Below are 14,944 nucleotides of genomic sequence, written 5' to 3'. Positions count from 1 at the left end.
GGAGTACAGTGGCAGAGTACAGAGTACAGTGGTGTGATTATAGTTCACTGTAACCTCAAACTCTTGGGCTCAAGCAGTCCTCCCACCTCAGCCTTCCAAGTAGCTAAGACTACTGAGCTTTTTTTTTTTTTTTCGGTAGAGATGGGAGTCTCACTCTATTGCCAAGGCTAGTCTTGAGCTCCTGACCTCAAGCAGTCCTCCTTCCTGCCTTAGCTTCCCAAAGCGCTGGGATTACAGGCAGGAGCCCAGCCAAGAAAATGATTATTCTCTAACTTAAAGATCCACTGATACAAAGTATTCCCATAATGAAAAGTTCTTGAGTGGTATAGTAACCTGTTAACCTCAGGTCAGTTCAGAATTTGTCTTGCATTCTTCGTGGCAAGAAATTAAAATGTGAAAAATAATTTTTTTTTTTCCGTATAACTCTGTTCACTACTTTTTTTAAAAAACCTCAGATCTCTAAATGTTTGTCTTTTTTTTTTTTTTTTTTTAGAAAGCAGGATTTGTTGAGAAAACAGAAAAGGTCCCGCAGTGGGAGGGGACCCGAGGGGGTTGCCCTAAATGTTTGTCTTAATAATCACTTAATATATTTTTTCTGCCAGACTCAGTGGCTCAGCCTGTAATCCCAGCACTTTGGGAGGTTGAGATGAGTGGATTGCCTGAGCAACTTGGCGAGACCTCATCTCTACAATAAATCAAAAATTAACCGGGTGTAGTATGCGTGCCTGTAGTGCCAGCTACTTGGAAGGCTGAGGCGGAAGGAACGCCAGAGCCCAGCAGGTCGAGGCTGCACTCCTGTCTGGGTGACAGAATGAGACTCCAACTCAAAATATATATATATATACATATTTTTTTCTCCAAATTTTTATCCCCTGAGTCAAATAAAAGTTAATAAGGATGGTTTGTTAAAGCGCTATAATTACCTTATTTAATCTTGAAAGGCCAAAAAAAAGCACTTCCAATGTTTTTAGACTTAGAGTTATTCTTTTCATTTTATATTTGTTATTCATGGCTTGAAAAGATGTTTCACAATCATTGGACCTGTAGCACTTGTTAAGGCTGAGTGAAAATATTAAATTTCATATTTCTTTAATTAAATATCAGTAAGGAGAAGGAAATGTCTACAGACTTTATCTTTTACAAACGTATCATTTCTGTCCTGAGGGAATTAGAGTGTTTAGCAAAGATCACTCAGATCCTTGACTTAGGACCTTATTTGTTTTAAAAACAAGTGAAGCAGCCAGGTGCAGTGGCACATGCCTGTAGTCCCAGTTACTCAGGAGGCTGAAGTGGTAGGCTTGCTTGAGCTCAGGAGTTTGAGGCTACGGTGATCCATGATCATGTCACTGTACTTCAACTTGGGTGACAGAGTGAGATCCTGACTAAAAAAAGAAAAAGAAAAAAAGCGATTGTTCAACTCCCACATCATGACTCATTTATGCTAAATACAGCTTTTTCTTTAAATACGAAATTGTTTTGTTTTTTTCAGTGTAAATAAAAGTACATTAAAATGCTGCCTGCCTCATTTGTTTTAAATTGTGTGTGTGTGTGTCTATATTTTTTAAAATCTCATCTGAGGGGATAATCTTTTCTGCTATCCTAGTCTGACATAAGTATTAACTGTAGAAGTTCTGGACTGGGCCGTAATTCTGGGCTCTACCATTTATCTAACAATTTGACCTTTGCCAAATACGTAATGTCTCTGAAACTGTTTTTGATCTATAAAACAGGAATATCTGACCTGCCTCTTACATACCTTGTCAGGATCAAATTAGATAATTTACAATGGCTAAAATTTATCAAACTTTTACCATGGTCTTGGGCAGTTTGCTAAGTGTTTTATATGTATTGTCTTCACACTAATCCTACAATAGAAGTAATCATTTTACAGATGAGGGAAACTGAAATAATTTGTCTAAAAATTAATAGCTAGTAAGTAGCAGAACTGGGAATAGAACTGTCCATGCTAACTCAAGAGCTGAGCTCTTAACTAGCACACTCTATTCCTAATGCCCTTTGTGAATTACAAAATGTAATCTAGGCCCAGCACAGTGGCTCACACCTGTAATCCCAGTATTTTGGGAGACCGAGGTGAGAGGTTCACTTGAGCCCAGGAGTTCAAGATCAGCCTGGGCAACATAGCAAGACCTTGTCGCTACAAAAAAATTTAAAAATTAACTGAATATGGTAGCACACACCTCTAATCACAGCTATTCGGAAGCCTGAGGTGGGAGGATCGCGAGCCCAGAAAGTCAGCACTGCAGTGAGACACGATCATGCCACTGCACTTCAGCCAGGGCAATAGCGTACAAACTCAATTAAAAAAAAAATAGTTCCATCTAACTGTGTAGTATGTTCATAGTTTGCAAAGTAGATTACTGGCCCACTGTTGCCTACTGATGTAGTCTGGTGCCCTCTTATATACAGAGCACGCAAATCTTTGTTTCATCCTCCATTCCCTTCTTAAACTTTCCATTACTACTTTGTAGGAATTGATGCCTAGACAAAGATTTTATATTTAGTTGTTTCTTCTTCTAGGGGTTTCACAGACCAACTACGAAAGATTTCCAAGGATGCCGGAATGCCCATCCAGGGCCAGCCATGTTTCTGCAAGTATGCACAGGGGGCAGACAGTGTGGAGCCCATGTTCCGGCATCTCAAGAACACCTACTCAGGACTGCAGCTCATTATTGTCATCCTGCCAGGGAAGACGCCTGTGTATGGTAAGGATATCTTAAGACTGCATTTTTCCTCAAATATTGAGTATTTTTCTTATGATTAGTCTAAAACATATCTTAAAACTTCCAAGTTTTAAAATAGATTTTAAGCTACAATATTTAAAAATCATGTATTGTTACTTTAAGACAAGTAGTAGCGCAAACTGAGCCCCAAAAGAGACCTGTGTAAAGAGCTTCAATAGAAAAAAGAGGCAACTAGTTGGGCATGGTAATGCGTGCCTGTAGTTCCAGCTACTTGGAAGGCTGAGGCGGAAGGATCACCGAAGCCTAGCAGGTCAAGGCTGCGGTAGCCGAGAGTGTGCCACTGTACTCCAGTCTGGGCGACAGAGTGAGACTCCAACTCAAAAAAAAAAAATAAAGAAAAAGAAAAGAAAAAAGAGGCATCAAAAAACAATGGTTAAGACTAGATTTTTTTTTTTTTTGGTAGTAGTCTCACTCTATCACCCAGGCTGGAGTGCAGTGGCACGCTCATAGCCACCGCAGCCTTGACCTGCTGAGTTCAGGCAGTACTTCCACCTCAGCCTTCCAAGTAGCTGGAACCACAGGCACATGACACTATGCCCAACTAATTTTTCCTGATTTAATATAGAGATACGGTCTCGCCATGTTGTCCAGACTGGTCTCAAACCCATGGATAGGGCAATCCTCTCTCTCACCTTGGCCTCCCAGAGTGCTGGGATTATAGGTATGAGTCACTGTGCCTGGCTGTGAGACTAGAATTTTTTAAATAAAAATGCCAGTGGGATAACTTGAATGTCAAAATAATGTGGTGGTTAAAAACACATGCTGGGGAGTCAAAATTGTGATATTCAATATTCAGGGACTTCTGGTTGTACAACCTGTGTGATTTGACGGAATTACTTAACCAAACTAAGCCTTAGTTCCTCACTGCTAGAATTGGGATACTAGTAACATATAATCCATATACAGAATAGGGATTAAATGAATCCACATATATAAAAGGCACAGAATAGCAGTTGTCATATAGTAAATACACAGTAAATATTAGCTATTGTTATTATAAACAGAATAAAGGTTTATGAGATTGATAAGTTAAATATATATCATTGAATTATAGAAAAACACAAAGAAAATATAATTTTCAAACTACTGAAAGGAGTAAAATCACTGAAGCTTACATAAGAAGTCACAAAGGCAACCTGTTAGATATGCATAAAAATTAAGTTTTCTATATGTCACAAATACACTAAAATTAAACGGAAATGAGTGGCCATGGTAACTCATACCTGTAATCCTAGCACTTTAGGAGGCTGAGGCAGGAGGATCGCTTGAGCCCAGGAGTTGAAGACTGCGATGAGCCATGATCGTGCCACTGTACTCCAGCCTGAACAACAGAATGAGACTCTGACTCAAAAAAAAAAGTAAATGAATAGAATGAAAAATATTTACAGCAAGTAGAAACCATAAACAACTCATTTATTATTAGTTAAATAAAAATATTCTGTTTCTTAAATTAATGAGAAAATAATATAAACCAAAATTTCTCTTCAGGTATAGTGACTCACACCTGTAAATCCTAGCACCTTGGGAGGTCAAGGTAGGAGGATTGCTTTAACCCAGGAGTTCGAGACCAGCTTAGACCAGCTTAGCCCACCTCATCTCTACCAAAAAATTTTTTAAATTAACAAGGTGTGGTGGCAGGTGCCTGTAGTTCCACCTCCTTAGGAGGCTGAGGCAGGAGATCACTTGAGCCCAAGAGTTCGAGGCTGGAGTGAGCAGTGATCATGCTACTGCATTCCAGCCTGAATGACAGAGTGAGAGAGATCCTGACTCAAAAAAAAAAAAAAATCTCAAGTTTAAAAAAAAAAAAAGTAAATATATAAGAAAATGTTCATTTTTATCAGTAAAGTACAATTTAATAAAAGAAAAAAACTATGCTACTAAATTAATAAATATATTTCAGTGTTTTAATGCCTAATGCTTATGAGTATGCTCTAGTATTAACACATTGCTGATAACAGTATATGTTGTTATTATCCTTTCCCTCAAAAGTATAAACATGTCCTTATACTGTGATTCAGTACTTTCAATACCAAGAATCTATTCAAAGAAAATAATTCATACTGTAGAAAAATCTCTATGCACAAAATTTTTATAATAGCATCTGTGATATTAAAAAAACTAAGAACTGGTACTAAATAATGAGTAAATTATAGTACCTTGATGATACATTATACAGTAATTAAAATTAATAGTTATAAAAACCAGAAGAATAATTAGCTGGATGTGGTAGTGCTCACCTGTAGTTCCAGCTGCTTGAAAGGCTGAGGTGAAAGGATCACTAGAGCCCAGGTCAAGGCTGTGGTGGCCAGGAGCATGCCTCTGCACTCCAGTCTGGGCAACAGAGTAAGACTCCAATTAAAAAAAAAAAAAAAATCAAAAGAATAGTTTAAAAGTTGTGACAAAATACAGAAGGCTATTATTTTTTTTAAACTCAAAGAATTTGTAAATCAATAAAAAGACCAAACAACCTAATCAAAAGATAGGTCAAAAACATAAAACAGAAAAACAAATGGTCAACTGTCTTGTAAAAAGATACTCAGCCTCATTAATCATTAAAGAAATATGAACTAGAAAGAGTTATTTTTCACAACAATGATAATATCCATTGTTGGTAAAGATGTAAATGAATATACATTCTTTTTTTTTTTTTTTTTAAGTTGGAGTCTCACTCTTGTCTCCCAGGCTGGAGTGCAGTGACACTCCTGGCCACCGCAGCCTCCACCTGCTGGACTAAAGCCTTCCACCTCAACCTTCCAAGTAACTGGAACTACAGACGCACACCACCATGCCCGGCTAATTTTTGATTTATTGTAGAGATGAGGTCTCGTCAAGTTGCTTTGTCTGGTCTCAAACCCACGGGCTCAGGCAATCCTCTCGCCTCGGCCTCCCAAAGTGCTAGGATTACAGGCTGAGCCACCACACCTGGCCTGAATATACATTCTTATATACTACTGATGGGAGGCAAAGTTGGTATTTCCATAGCCTCCAAACTACATTCCATCTACTTCCTTCCACTCCAATATCTACACTGCTTCCAGAGTGATGTGTGATTTGTTCAATAGATTTTATTTTTAGTCTGTTCTAATACTTTGATGGCCACTCTGAAAATCATTTCAGGGTTAAGTCAAAGAACCCATGAGTTTGCAACATACTCCACCTAGCATCAGTGAGGTTTCCCTAAGAAGTTCTCCTTCCAGCCAGGCTCGGTGGCTCAGCCTGTAATCCCGTGTCTTTGGGAGACTGAGGTGAGTGGATTGCCTGAGCCTGCAGGTTTGCAACCCACCTGGGCAAACTTGGCGAGACCTCATCTCTACAATAAATCAAGATGAGCCAGGTGTGGTAGCATGTGCCTGTAGTTCCAGCTACATGGAAGGCTGAGGTGGAAAGATTGCCGGAGCCCAGCAGGTCGAGGCTGCAGTAGCCGGGAGCGGCTACTGCCCTCCAGTCTGGGTGACAGAGTGAGACTCCAACTCAAAAAAAAAAAAAAAAAAGTTCTCCTTCCACCTCTCACAGTTATAATCTACTGTTTGTTATACTGGAGCTCTGTTGATGTGGCTAGGTATTGCAGAAAGGAAGTATTCTATAATCTTATGACCAAATCTCAACGACTTTTCCTATTGGTGTGAGTCCCTGCATGTAATCGTCAGAAGTACTTATTAGCCCTTTTTTTCCCCTCTCTTTTTAAGTGTGACTGGAAGGCTAGATGGGCTGGAATTGTTAAATTGCTCTCCCCTAGTCAGATTAGGCATTGGTAAAGTAATTTCCCTTGAGGCCAGACCTTTTATTAAAGAAACCTCTCGACCAGGCGCGGTGGCTCAAGCCTGTAATCCCAGCACTTTGGGAGGCCAAGGCGAGAGGATTGCCTGAGCCCCGGGGTTTGAGACCACCTGGGCAACTTGGTGAGAGCTCGTCTCTACAGTAAATCAAAAAATTAGCCAGGCGTGGTGGTATGTGCCTGTAATTCCAGCTACTTGGAAGGCTGAGGTGGAAGGTTCTACAGGTAGATGCTGGGGTGGCCGTGAATGACCGGTTGCCTGGGCGACAGAGTGAGCTTCCAACTAAAAAAAACAGAAAGAAACCTCTCTGGACATATTTCAAATGCTTGCTTTTTCCTGTGCCCTGTGTCTTAAAAAAGTATCTTCTCTACTGGTTTCTCAAATTCCTTAGATAGGAACTACAGATTATTAGTCAAGAAATCTTTGAATCCTCTATGACTGCAAACCCCACTTGGAAATGTTCCTCCTTCCTAAGCCAAACTAATGAAAGTCTCACATGTATTGATTTGTGATTTCTTTTAACTTCTGCCATCATAAAATACATGTAACCAAGCCACCATTCAGCCACAGTGGGCACACTTTCTTAGGACCTCCTGAGAATGAGTGTTCCAGGATTAAGTCCTCAATTTTGGTTCAAGAATAAACCATCTTAAAATATTTTACAGGGCTGGGCATGGTGGCTCAAGCCTGTAATCCCAGCACTTTGGGTGGCCAAGGTGAGAGGATTGCCTGAGCCCGCGGGTTCAAGACTAACCTGGGCAACTTGGTGAGCCCTCATCTCTACAATAAAAAATAAAAATAAAAAAATTTTTTTACAGAGTTTGGCAGCAATAATATTTTAAAAATAATAAAGTTAGGATGATCTTCCAAAGGTTTACATATTCAAATCCATGGCTCCCTACCCTTTAAGGATTCATTTTGTTCTATGCTCTTTTCCCCAAGGAGAGTTTGTTCATTCTCTGCCTTCTACCTGTTTTGCGTCTCATACCCTACTTCCCCCCTTCACCAAGTAAATGCATGTTCTTCATTTGAACTTTAGTTAAGACATTCCTTCCTTGGGAAAGTTTTGTCTGACCTTCTTGGCAAGGTCAAATTCTTTCTCTTTTATTGTCTTATTGCTCTTTGTACCTCTTCTTTATATTACTTTCACAGTTTGATGTTAAATTTGAGCAGTTATTTACTTAATGCCTATTTATCTAACTAGACTATAAGTTCTGTGAGGGCAAGAGTAATGTCTCTGTTGATTCACCATTTGTCATGCTGGACCCCATTGAGTCCAACAGGGATGGCACAGCATCCAAGAGGGCAAAGAAAAAAGACCCCCAGAGACAGCAAGTGAGATATAGGAGACTTACACAGAAGGCTTCCAGGGAAGCTTGCTAGACAGGGAAAACACTACCCTTTGTGGCAAGCATGATGGTTATATAGTAACTTTCACATAGCACCCTCCACCTATCTCAGAACAAAGGATCTCAGGCTCTTTCATGTCCAGTGTTCCAAGGAATGGCCAGGGTCCAGATGTTCTTCACAGGGCATAAACATCCAAATTGGCCATTCCCAAAGTTCATACCTTGGAACACTGAACACACATTCACCAAGGAACATAGGGTCATTCTTCTGGTATACTTGAGTTATTGCTGCCTAGCAAGACATGCCCACCATATGCTATTGTGTATATAGAGCTATGTGCAGTATCAGTACACCAGTACTAGTAATATATATTGGGTACACATTAAAAATGTGTTGAATGACCTGAATGTCAGTGTCTATAAAAATGTTAAATATATTTCTTCTGATTCTTCAATTTTACTTGCAGAAATTTATCCTGAAGGTAAACAACAAACAAAAATATACAAGGGTGTTATTCTTAGTATTGTTCGAAATCATGAAAACATGGAGCAGCCTAAAAACATATCTGTGTATGACTGATTAGAGATACATTGTACATTTGAAAACAGAAAAAAACCACTGCTGTTATAAATAATAAGGGCATGGGGGGCATATCTCATCAACAAGGGTAGATGCCTGCACAATGAATATTTGTACACCTAACCCTGAATTGTACCCCACAATTTTAAAATAAAATAAAATAAATAATAATAAGGGCAATTTATATATTGAGATTGAGTACTGGACTTTATTAAGTGAAAGTGACAAGTTGCAAAATAGGATGTATAATTATGTTCTCAGTTTTTATTTTTAAATGTTTTCCATGTATTTTATATACATGAAGTTATGTACACTGACATCTTTATGATAGTTATAATGGCAGAAAAAAGGAAAGAACCAGAGGCCTTTTACTCTTTACACTATAATACTTCTGCATTTTTAAATTAAAGGTAAGAGAATGGGATTGAGAACTATTACATATACTGTGAATATAAGGGCATAAAAATAATGTAAATGAGAAAATTTTTGGAAGGGAGTACCAGTAAAATGATAACAAGGGATTATGTCTATATTTTCTCTTTATGCTTTCAGTTATTGTAATTATACTATTTTTATGATAGTAAAAATATTTGTTTTTATACAAAGAACAAAATAACTGGAAAAGTTATCACTAAACACTTAAGGTAATCTTCAAGGCTATATACTTGGCATTTTAACAGCATTGTTTTAGTACTATTGGTGAAATCTTTAGCGTCCTGTAATACAATGAAGTATTGGAAACATAGTAGCTTTATTTTCAGTAAATAAAATTATTTTCAGGTCTTTTTTCTGACTAGAGGTATTTGCATTCGTTCCATAGCGGAAGTGAAACGTGTAGGAGATACACTTTTGGGTATGGCTACACAATGTGTTCAAGTCAAGAATGTAATAAAAACATCTCCTCAAACTCTCTCAAACTTGTGCCTAAAGATAAATGTTAAACTTGGAGGAATCAATAATATTCTTGTACCTCATCAAAGGTAAGATAAGCTAATCACTTATGAAAATACTCATTATTTTTCATATCTTCATTTGTCTATATGTAACCATATCTAACTACTATAAGATCTGTGTAGGACTGGGCTCGGTGGCTGAGCCTGTAATCCCAGCACTTTGGGAGGCCAAGGTGAGTGGATTGCCTGAGCCTGAGGGTTTGACACCCGCCTGGGCAATTTGACGAGACCTCATCTCTACAATAAATCAGAAATTAGCCGGGCGTGGTAGCGCGCACCTGTAGTTCCAGCTACTTAAAAGGCTGAGGTGGAAGGATCACCGGCACCCAGCAGGTCAAGGCTGCGGTAGCCGGGAGCGGCCATTGCATTCCAGTCTGGGTGACAGAGTGAGACTCCAACTCAAAAAAAAAAAAAGATCTGTGTAAGAGACAACGTTAATTATTCCTGCCATATGAGATTCTTAGACATTTTGGTAAAAAATTAAAAGTTTGAATTGACAAGGTTATGAGACTTACTTGTGAAAATTTGCCCCCTCCATTTTCATTTAGTATGTAAAATACCTCTTGCCTAGCCAGAAAGTATTGAGAACTTTATGTAATTCTCACTGGAGAGTCCAGCTTAAAGAATTTTCACTTTGTTTGATAGTTATCTTCAACGTAGTTTGCTGAGGCTACTCACCTAGAATACCAGGGAGGAAAAAAGGGAATTGGGGATGGGAGAGAGCATGTGGTTAGTCAATTAAAGAAGTCATATCAAATCCTTGCTATAGCCAGATAACATGTTATTGTTAGATCGCCCTCATTACACCTGAAGCTCTTTGGAAGCATGAGATATCGAGACCTAGAAACAGGAAGTAGCTGACTGTACAGGTCACTAAGAAAGAGGCTGTTTTTCAGATAACTGAACAACAGGTTCTCTTTTAATAGTTGAAGCATTTAGGGCTCAAAGAAGTTAAATATCTTGACCAGCATGCACCAAAATAAGCATTACAATCAGGACTGACCCATGTGTTTGACACAAAAGTCTTTTTTTTCTGCTTTCTCATGCTACTTCTACTTCCTATCTCTGTTAAACATAAGATGAGATCCATATTTGAGATGAATATAGAATTTCATTAACAAGTCCAAGAATTAAGAGCTAGACATTTGAATTACAAAGGATATAGTTTTAAAATAAAGGAAATACTAGGTACTTTGTAAGTATCAAATATATGTTACTTAAATTTATACTTTTGCCCAGGGCAGGAGGAATTGTACACTCCCAAAATTCCTTTCAGCCTAAAGTTTTATGATTTTTTCTCCTTGAGAGGTTGTAAAGGCTTAAAATATAAATAGATTTTAAAAGATTGATAAAAATTGGTGAATTATAATAGGGAAGTTTATCATTTTGTGCCCATTTTGAAGAACACTAGCACCTGTTGTCCTTCACAGTCACCAGCCACACTGCTTAAGATTTAAAAAAAAAAAAAACACTGCCCTGAATGAGACTTTGGATAGACCTACTGAGAGATTTTATTTCATTTGATCCAGGATTCATGAATTAAGAGGGTAAAGCAGTTAGACTTCAGGCCCATGAAGCTATCTATATGTCTATATTATGCCTCTGTGCCATCAGTAACTTGTGGTTGTGTTGTAATCATATGAAACAGATACATTGATAATGAAAAAATGAAATCTCTAACCCACTTTTAAAAAATGTGTTTAAGACCTTCTGTGTTCCAGCAACCAGTGATCTTTTTGGGAGCAGATGTCACTCATCCACCTGCTGGTGATGGAAAGAAGCCTTCTATTGCTGCTGTGAGTATCATTAGGATGATCTATTTTATCTAAAGTTTAGACCAATATCAATATTGTTGGTTTCAGTCGGGCGCAGTGGCTCAAGCCTGTAATCCCAACACTTTGGGAGGCCAAGGCAAAAAGAGGATTGCCTAAGTGCATATGTTCGAGACCAACCTGGGCAACATGGTGAGACCTCTTCTCTACAATAAATCAAAAAATTAGCCAGGCAAGGCTGAGGCAGAAGGATCGCCAGAGCCCAGCAGGTAGACGCTGGGGTGACCGTGAGCGTGCCACCACACTCCAGCCTCAGCGACAGAGTGAGACTCCAACTCAAAAAAAAAAAAAAAATGTTGGTTTCAACTTGTTGAATTTAATGTTATCGTCTTTGTAGCCAACTTTCATAAATGTTCTTTGGATTTTTTTAAAGGAATGATTATTATCTGGGGTTACAAGTTCCATATACATCTCTATTAAGTCAAGTTAAATTATAGTATTCAAAACTTCTGTATTCCACTTTAATTTTTCTACTTGATCTCAAATAATTGTTCATTTTTAGTTACGTTTTATGATTCAAAGTATCTGTTTATATATTTCTGTAGTGCCTTTGTTATAAAAAGATGGACTACATGTAAAATTGATTATATTTTTTCAATATAAAATTTCTTCTGCCGTCATCCAGTGCAATATTTTGCACCTGAATTTTTTTGTTAGTACTACCAATTATATTTTTGCCTTCCTCTGTATTTGTAACTTTTCTGTGTCAGATTGTTTTAAGTGAATGTCTTACAACTTCAGAAAGCCTGATAATATTTCACCCATTTTGATAATGTAAACATATTTTAGGCATACTTAATAAACTTTAGATATTAAGCCACTTTTTTTATTCTTCTGTTGTCCATTATGGTGATCTTGACATAAATTTAAAATTTTGACAATCTGATAAATCTTTAAAAATGATAATAACATTAAAATTTTCACTTAGAGATCCCAAAGCTATTTTCATTAGCGAAGAAAATTGGTTTTTATCTGTTAATAAATTGTATTGCTTTGTATTTTTAATATTATATATGAATGATTTTTATTTAAAGTGTTCTGGTGGTAATATTGCACCATCTCTGATATTCATTAAAATGTTCTTATAGGCCAAGCGTGGTGGCTCACACCTATAATCCCAGCACTTTGGGAGGCTGAGGTGAAAGGATTGCCTGAGCCCACTGGTTCGCCAGTCTGGGCAACTTGGCAAGACCTTATCTCTACAATAAATCAAGAAAAACTAGCCGGGGTGGTGGTGCATGCCTGTGGTTCCAGCTACTTGGAAGGCTGAGGTGGAAGGATCGCCTGAGCCCAGCAGGTCGAGACTGCAGTGGCCAGAAGCATACCACTGTACTCCAACCTGGGTGACAGAGTGAGACTCCAACTCAAAAAAGACAACAAACAAAAAATTTAATTAAATGTTCTTATAGAAGAAAAAGGGATAAAGAAAGAAACTTAAAAGACTTACCATGGATTTGTTACTTTGAGGTCATTTTCTAAGAAAGTTTAATCATTTTTAATTCCTTTGGACTTCTGGTAGTCATTGTCCTTTTCTACTAAATGCGTTTCTACCAAATAGCCACTTTCTTTTATTATTATCAGAAGTCTTTTTAAATGTAGTGTATTAATTGGTTCTTTTTGCTATATGGTTTCTATTCCTAAAAGCATGGAGAGTAGTGTACAAACAAATGTAAGTACTAAATGCCACATAGTATATTAGATACTACCGTGATAATAAGATAAATTAAAATTTATACTACAAGAACTTGGTATGTTTTGGGGATGTTGAAAAATACAGGAAATTGGAATGTAGTATAACAGGCTGTGACGCTAGTAAGCTTTTGTAAGGCATTTTGTACATCAGAAGAGTTTGTTTTTATTCTTTAGTGATGAGATTCCTTTCAAGGGAAAGAAATGGTCAGAGTTCTATTTTTAAATGTATTTATTTATTATAGAGTTGTGAAGTACAAGTTAGGATTTACTATATAAGTAGGCTACATAAAGGTGAAGCTTGGACTTCTAGCTGGCCCTCACTCCGCCTGGTAGTGGGCCTGGTAACTATTGTTTTGTCTTGTGCTCCTTTACTTCCTCCCCAGAGTTCCATTTTTGAAGTGTGGCTTTGGTACAGACTACCCTGGATGAAAGAGAGTCTGGAGGTGGTGACCAACCTAGGCTCTGATCAGAATAATGATACTAGTTCATGCTTTAAGGTTTCTTCTGCTCCAAACAATTTTAAATAAGACACAGAAAGATTCCAGCCTGGGCAACAGAGTGAGACGCTGATTCAAACAAAAAATTATGAAGCATAACAATACTGAAATGATGCTAAAGTGTTAAGTATGGCTTCTCGAATGTGTTGCTAAAGTAGAAGAGAAATGAAGATAAATCAGTGGTTTGAGTTTATCCTCTTGTTTACTTAATTCCTTTCTCTTATTTTCTTTAGGTACTTTTTTTTGTCCTTTTCTTTCCTTACTAATCTTTAGGTCCCAACAACATATAGAATCTAATTGGGGGTTTTTGTTATTGGTTTTTTTGTTTTGTTTTGTTTTTAAACCCAGGCTGGAATGCAGTGGCATGATCACGGTTTACCAAAGCCTCAACCTCCTGGGCTCAGGCAATCCTTCTACCTCAGCCTCCTGAGTAGCTGGGACTACAGGTGAACACCACCATGCCCCACTAATTTTTTTTTTTGTCTTTTGTAGAGAGGAATTTTCACTGTGTTGCCCAGACTGGTCTTGAACTCCTGGGCTCAAACAATCCTCCTGCCTCAGCCTCCCAAAGTGCTGGGAGTACAGGCATGAGCCATTGTGCCCAGCCAAATCTAATTGTTAAATGGTAAAGTTCAGCCTACTTACAGAAAAATAGACCCTATACTGAGTCTTTTATTCTTTTCTTCACTGGGAATTGCCTTTATTTTTTTTTTTAAATGAGGGGTGTCTCACTATATTAGCCAGTTTTGCCTCCAACTCCAGTCCTTCTGCCTCAGCCTCCAGAGTAGCTGGGGCTACAGGATGTGCCACCATGCCTGGCTCAGAGTTACTATTTTGATTACTTTCAAAGTAAACAGTGATCAACTGTTATACTAAAATAAAAATGTAAATGAAACTTGTATAGTTTGGATTATCTTATATTTTTTCTTTATTTTTCCAACCTAGGTTGTAGGTAGTATGGATGCCCACCCAAGCAGATACTGTGCCACAGTAAGAGTTCAGAGACCTCGACAGGAGATCATCCAGGACTTGGCCTCCATGGTCCGAGAACTTCTCATTCAATTTTATAAGTCAACTCGGTTCAAACCTACTCGTATCATCTTTTATCGGGATGGTGTTTCAGAGGGACAGTTTAGGCAGGTTGGTTGCCTGGAATTGTATCAGACTATGATCAAATCAGGTACCATTTATGGTATGATGTCTAATTCTGGAGTTAAAAATCTTAAGTTGAGAGTTCCCAAAGTCAAAACTTGATGTTTCATTAGATTTTTTTTTAGTGTTCACTATAGATGTGTAAGCCTTGATTGTTAAGACCTTGCTCTGATAATAGTTGAAATGGAATAAAGAAGTAAATTTTGCCATAGTGTGATGAGATTAAGAAATCTTGAGACTAAATCATTATCCTGCTTTAAAGAATATAATAGCACAGCCGGGCTCAGTGGCTCAGCCTGTAATCCCGCGCCTTTGGGAGGCTGAAGTGAGTGGATTGCCTAAGCCCGCGGG

The 14,944-nt window shown here is 38.0% G+C and overlaps 1 protein-coding gene across 1 annotated transcript in view; it reads left to right on the top strand.

Annotated features, from left to right (window-relative positions):
* The window catches only part of LOC103271707 (protein argonaute-3), a gene marked incomplete at its 3' end in the record, with an annotated part of 106,637 nt that overhangs the window by 89,985 nt on the left and 1,708 nt on the right, over positions 1 to 14,944 (top strand). The window contains exons 12-15 of the mRNA XM_021718141.1: positions 2,539 to 2,723; positions 9,288 to 9,447; positions 11,126 to 11,216; positions 14,387 to 14,581. Coding sequence (XP_021573816.1) covers positions 2,539 to 2,723; positions 9,288 to 9,447; positions 11,126 to 11,216; positions 14,387 to 14,581 — 631 coding nt within the window. The remainder of the gene's footprint in view (positions 1 to 2,538; positions 2,724 to 9,287; positions 9,448 to 11,125; positions 11,217 to 14,386; positions 14,582 to 14,944) is intronic.

The sequence above is a fragment of the Carlito syrichta genome, unplaced genomic scaffold, assembly GCF_000164805.1.
Source record: "Carlito syrichta isolate Samal-C Ts95f unplaced genomic scaffold, Tarsius_syrichta-2.0.1 Scaffold311852, whole genome shotgun sequence".
Lineage (NCBI taxonomy): Eukaryota > Metazoa > Chordata > Mammalia > Primates > Tarsiidae > Carlito > Carlito syrichta.
This window is presented reverse-complemented; position numbering and strand designations above follow the sequence as displayed.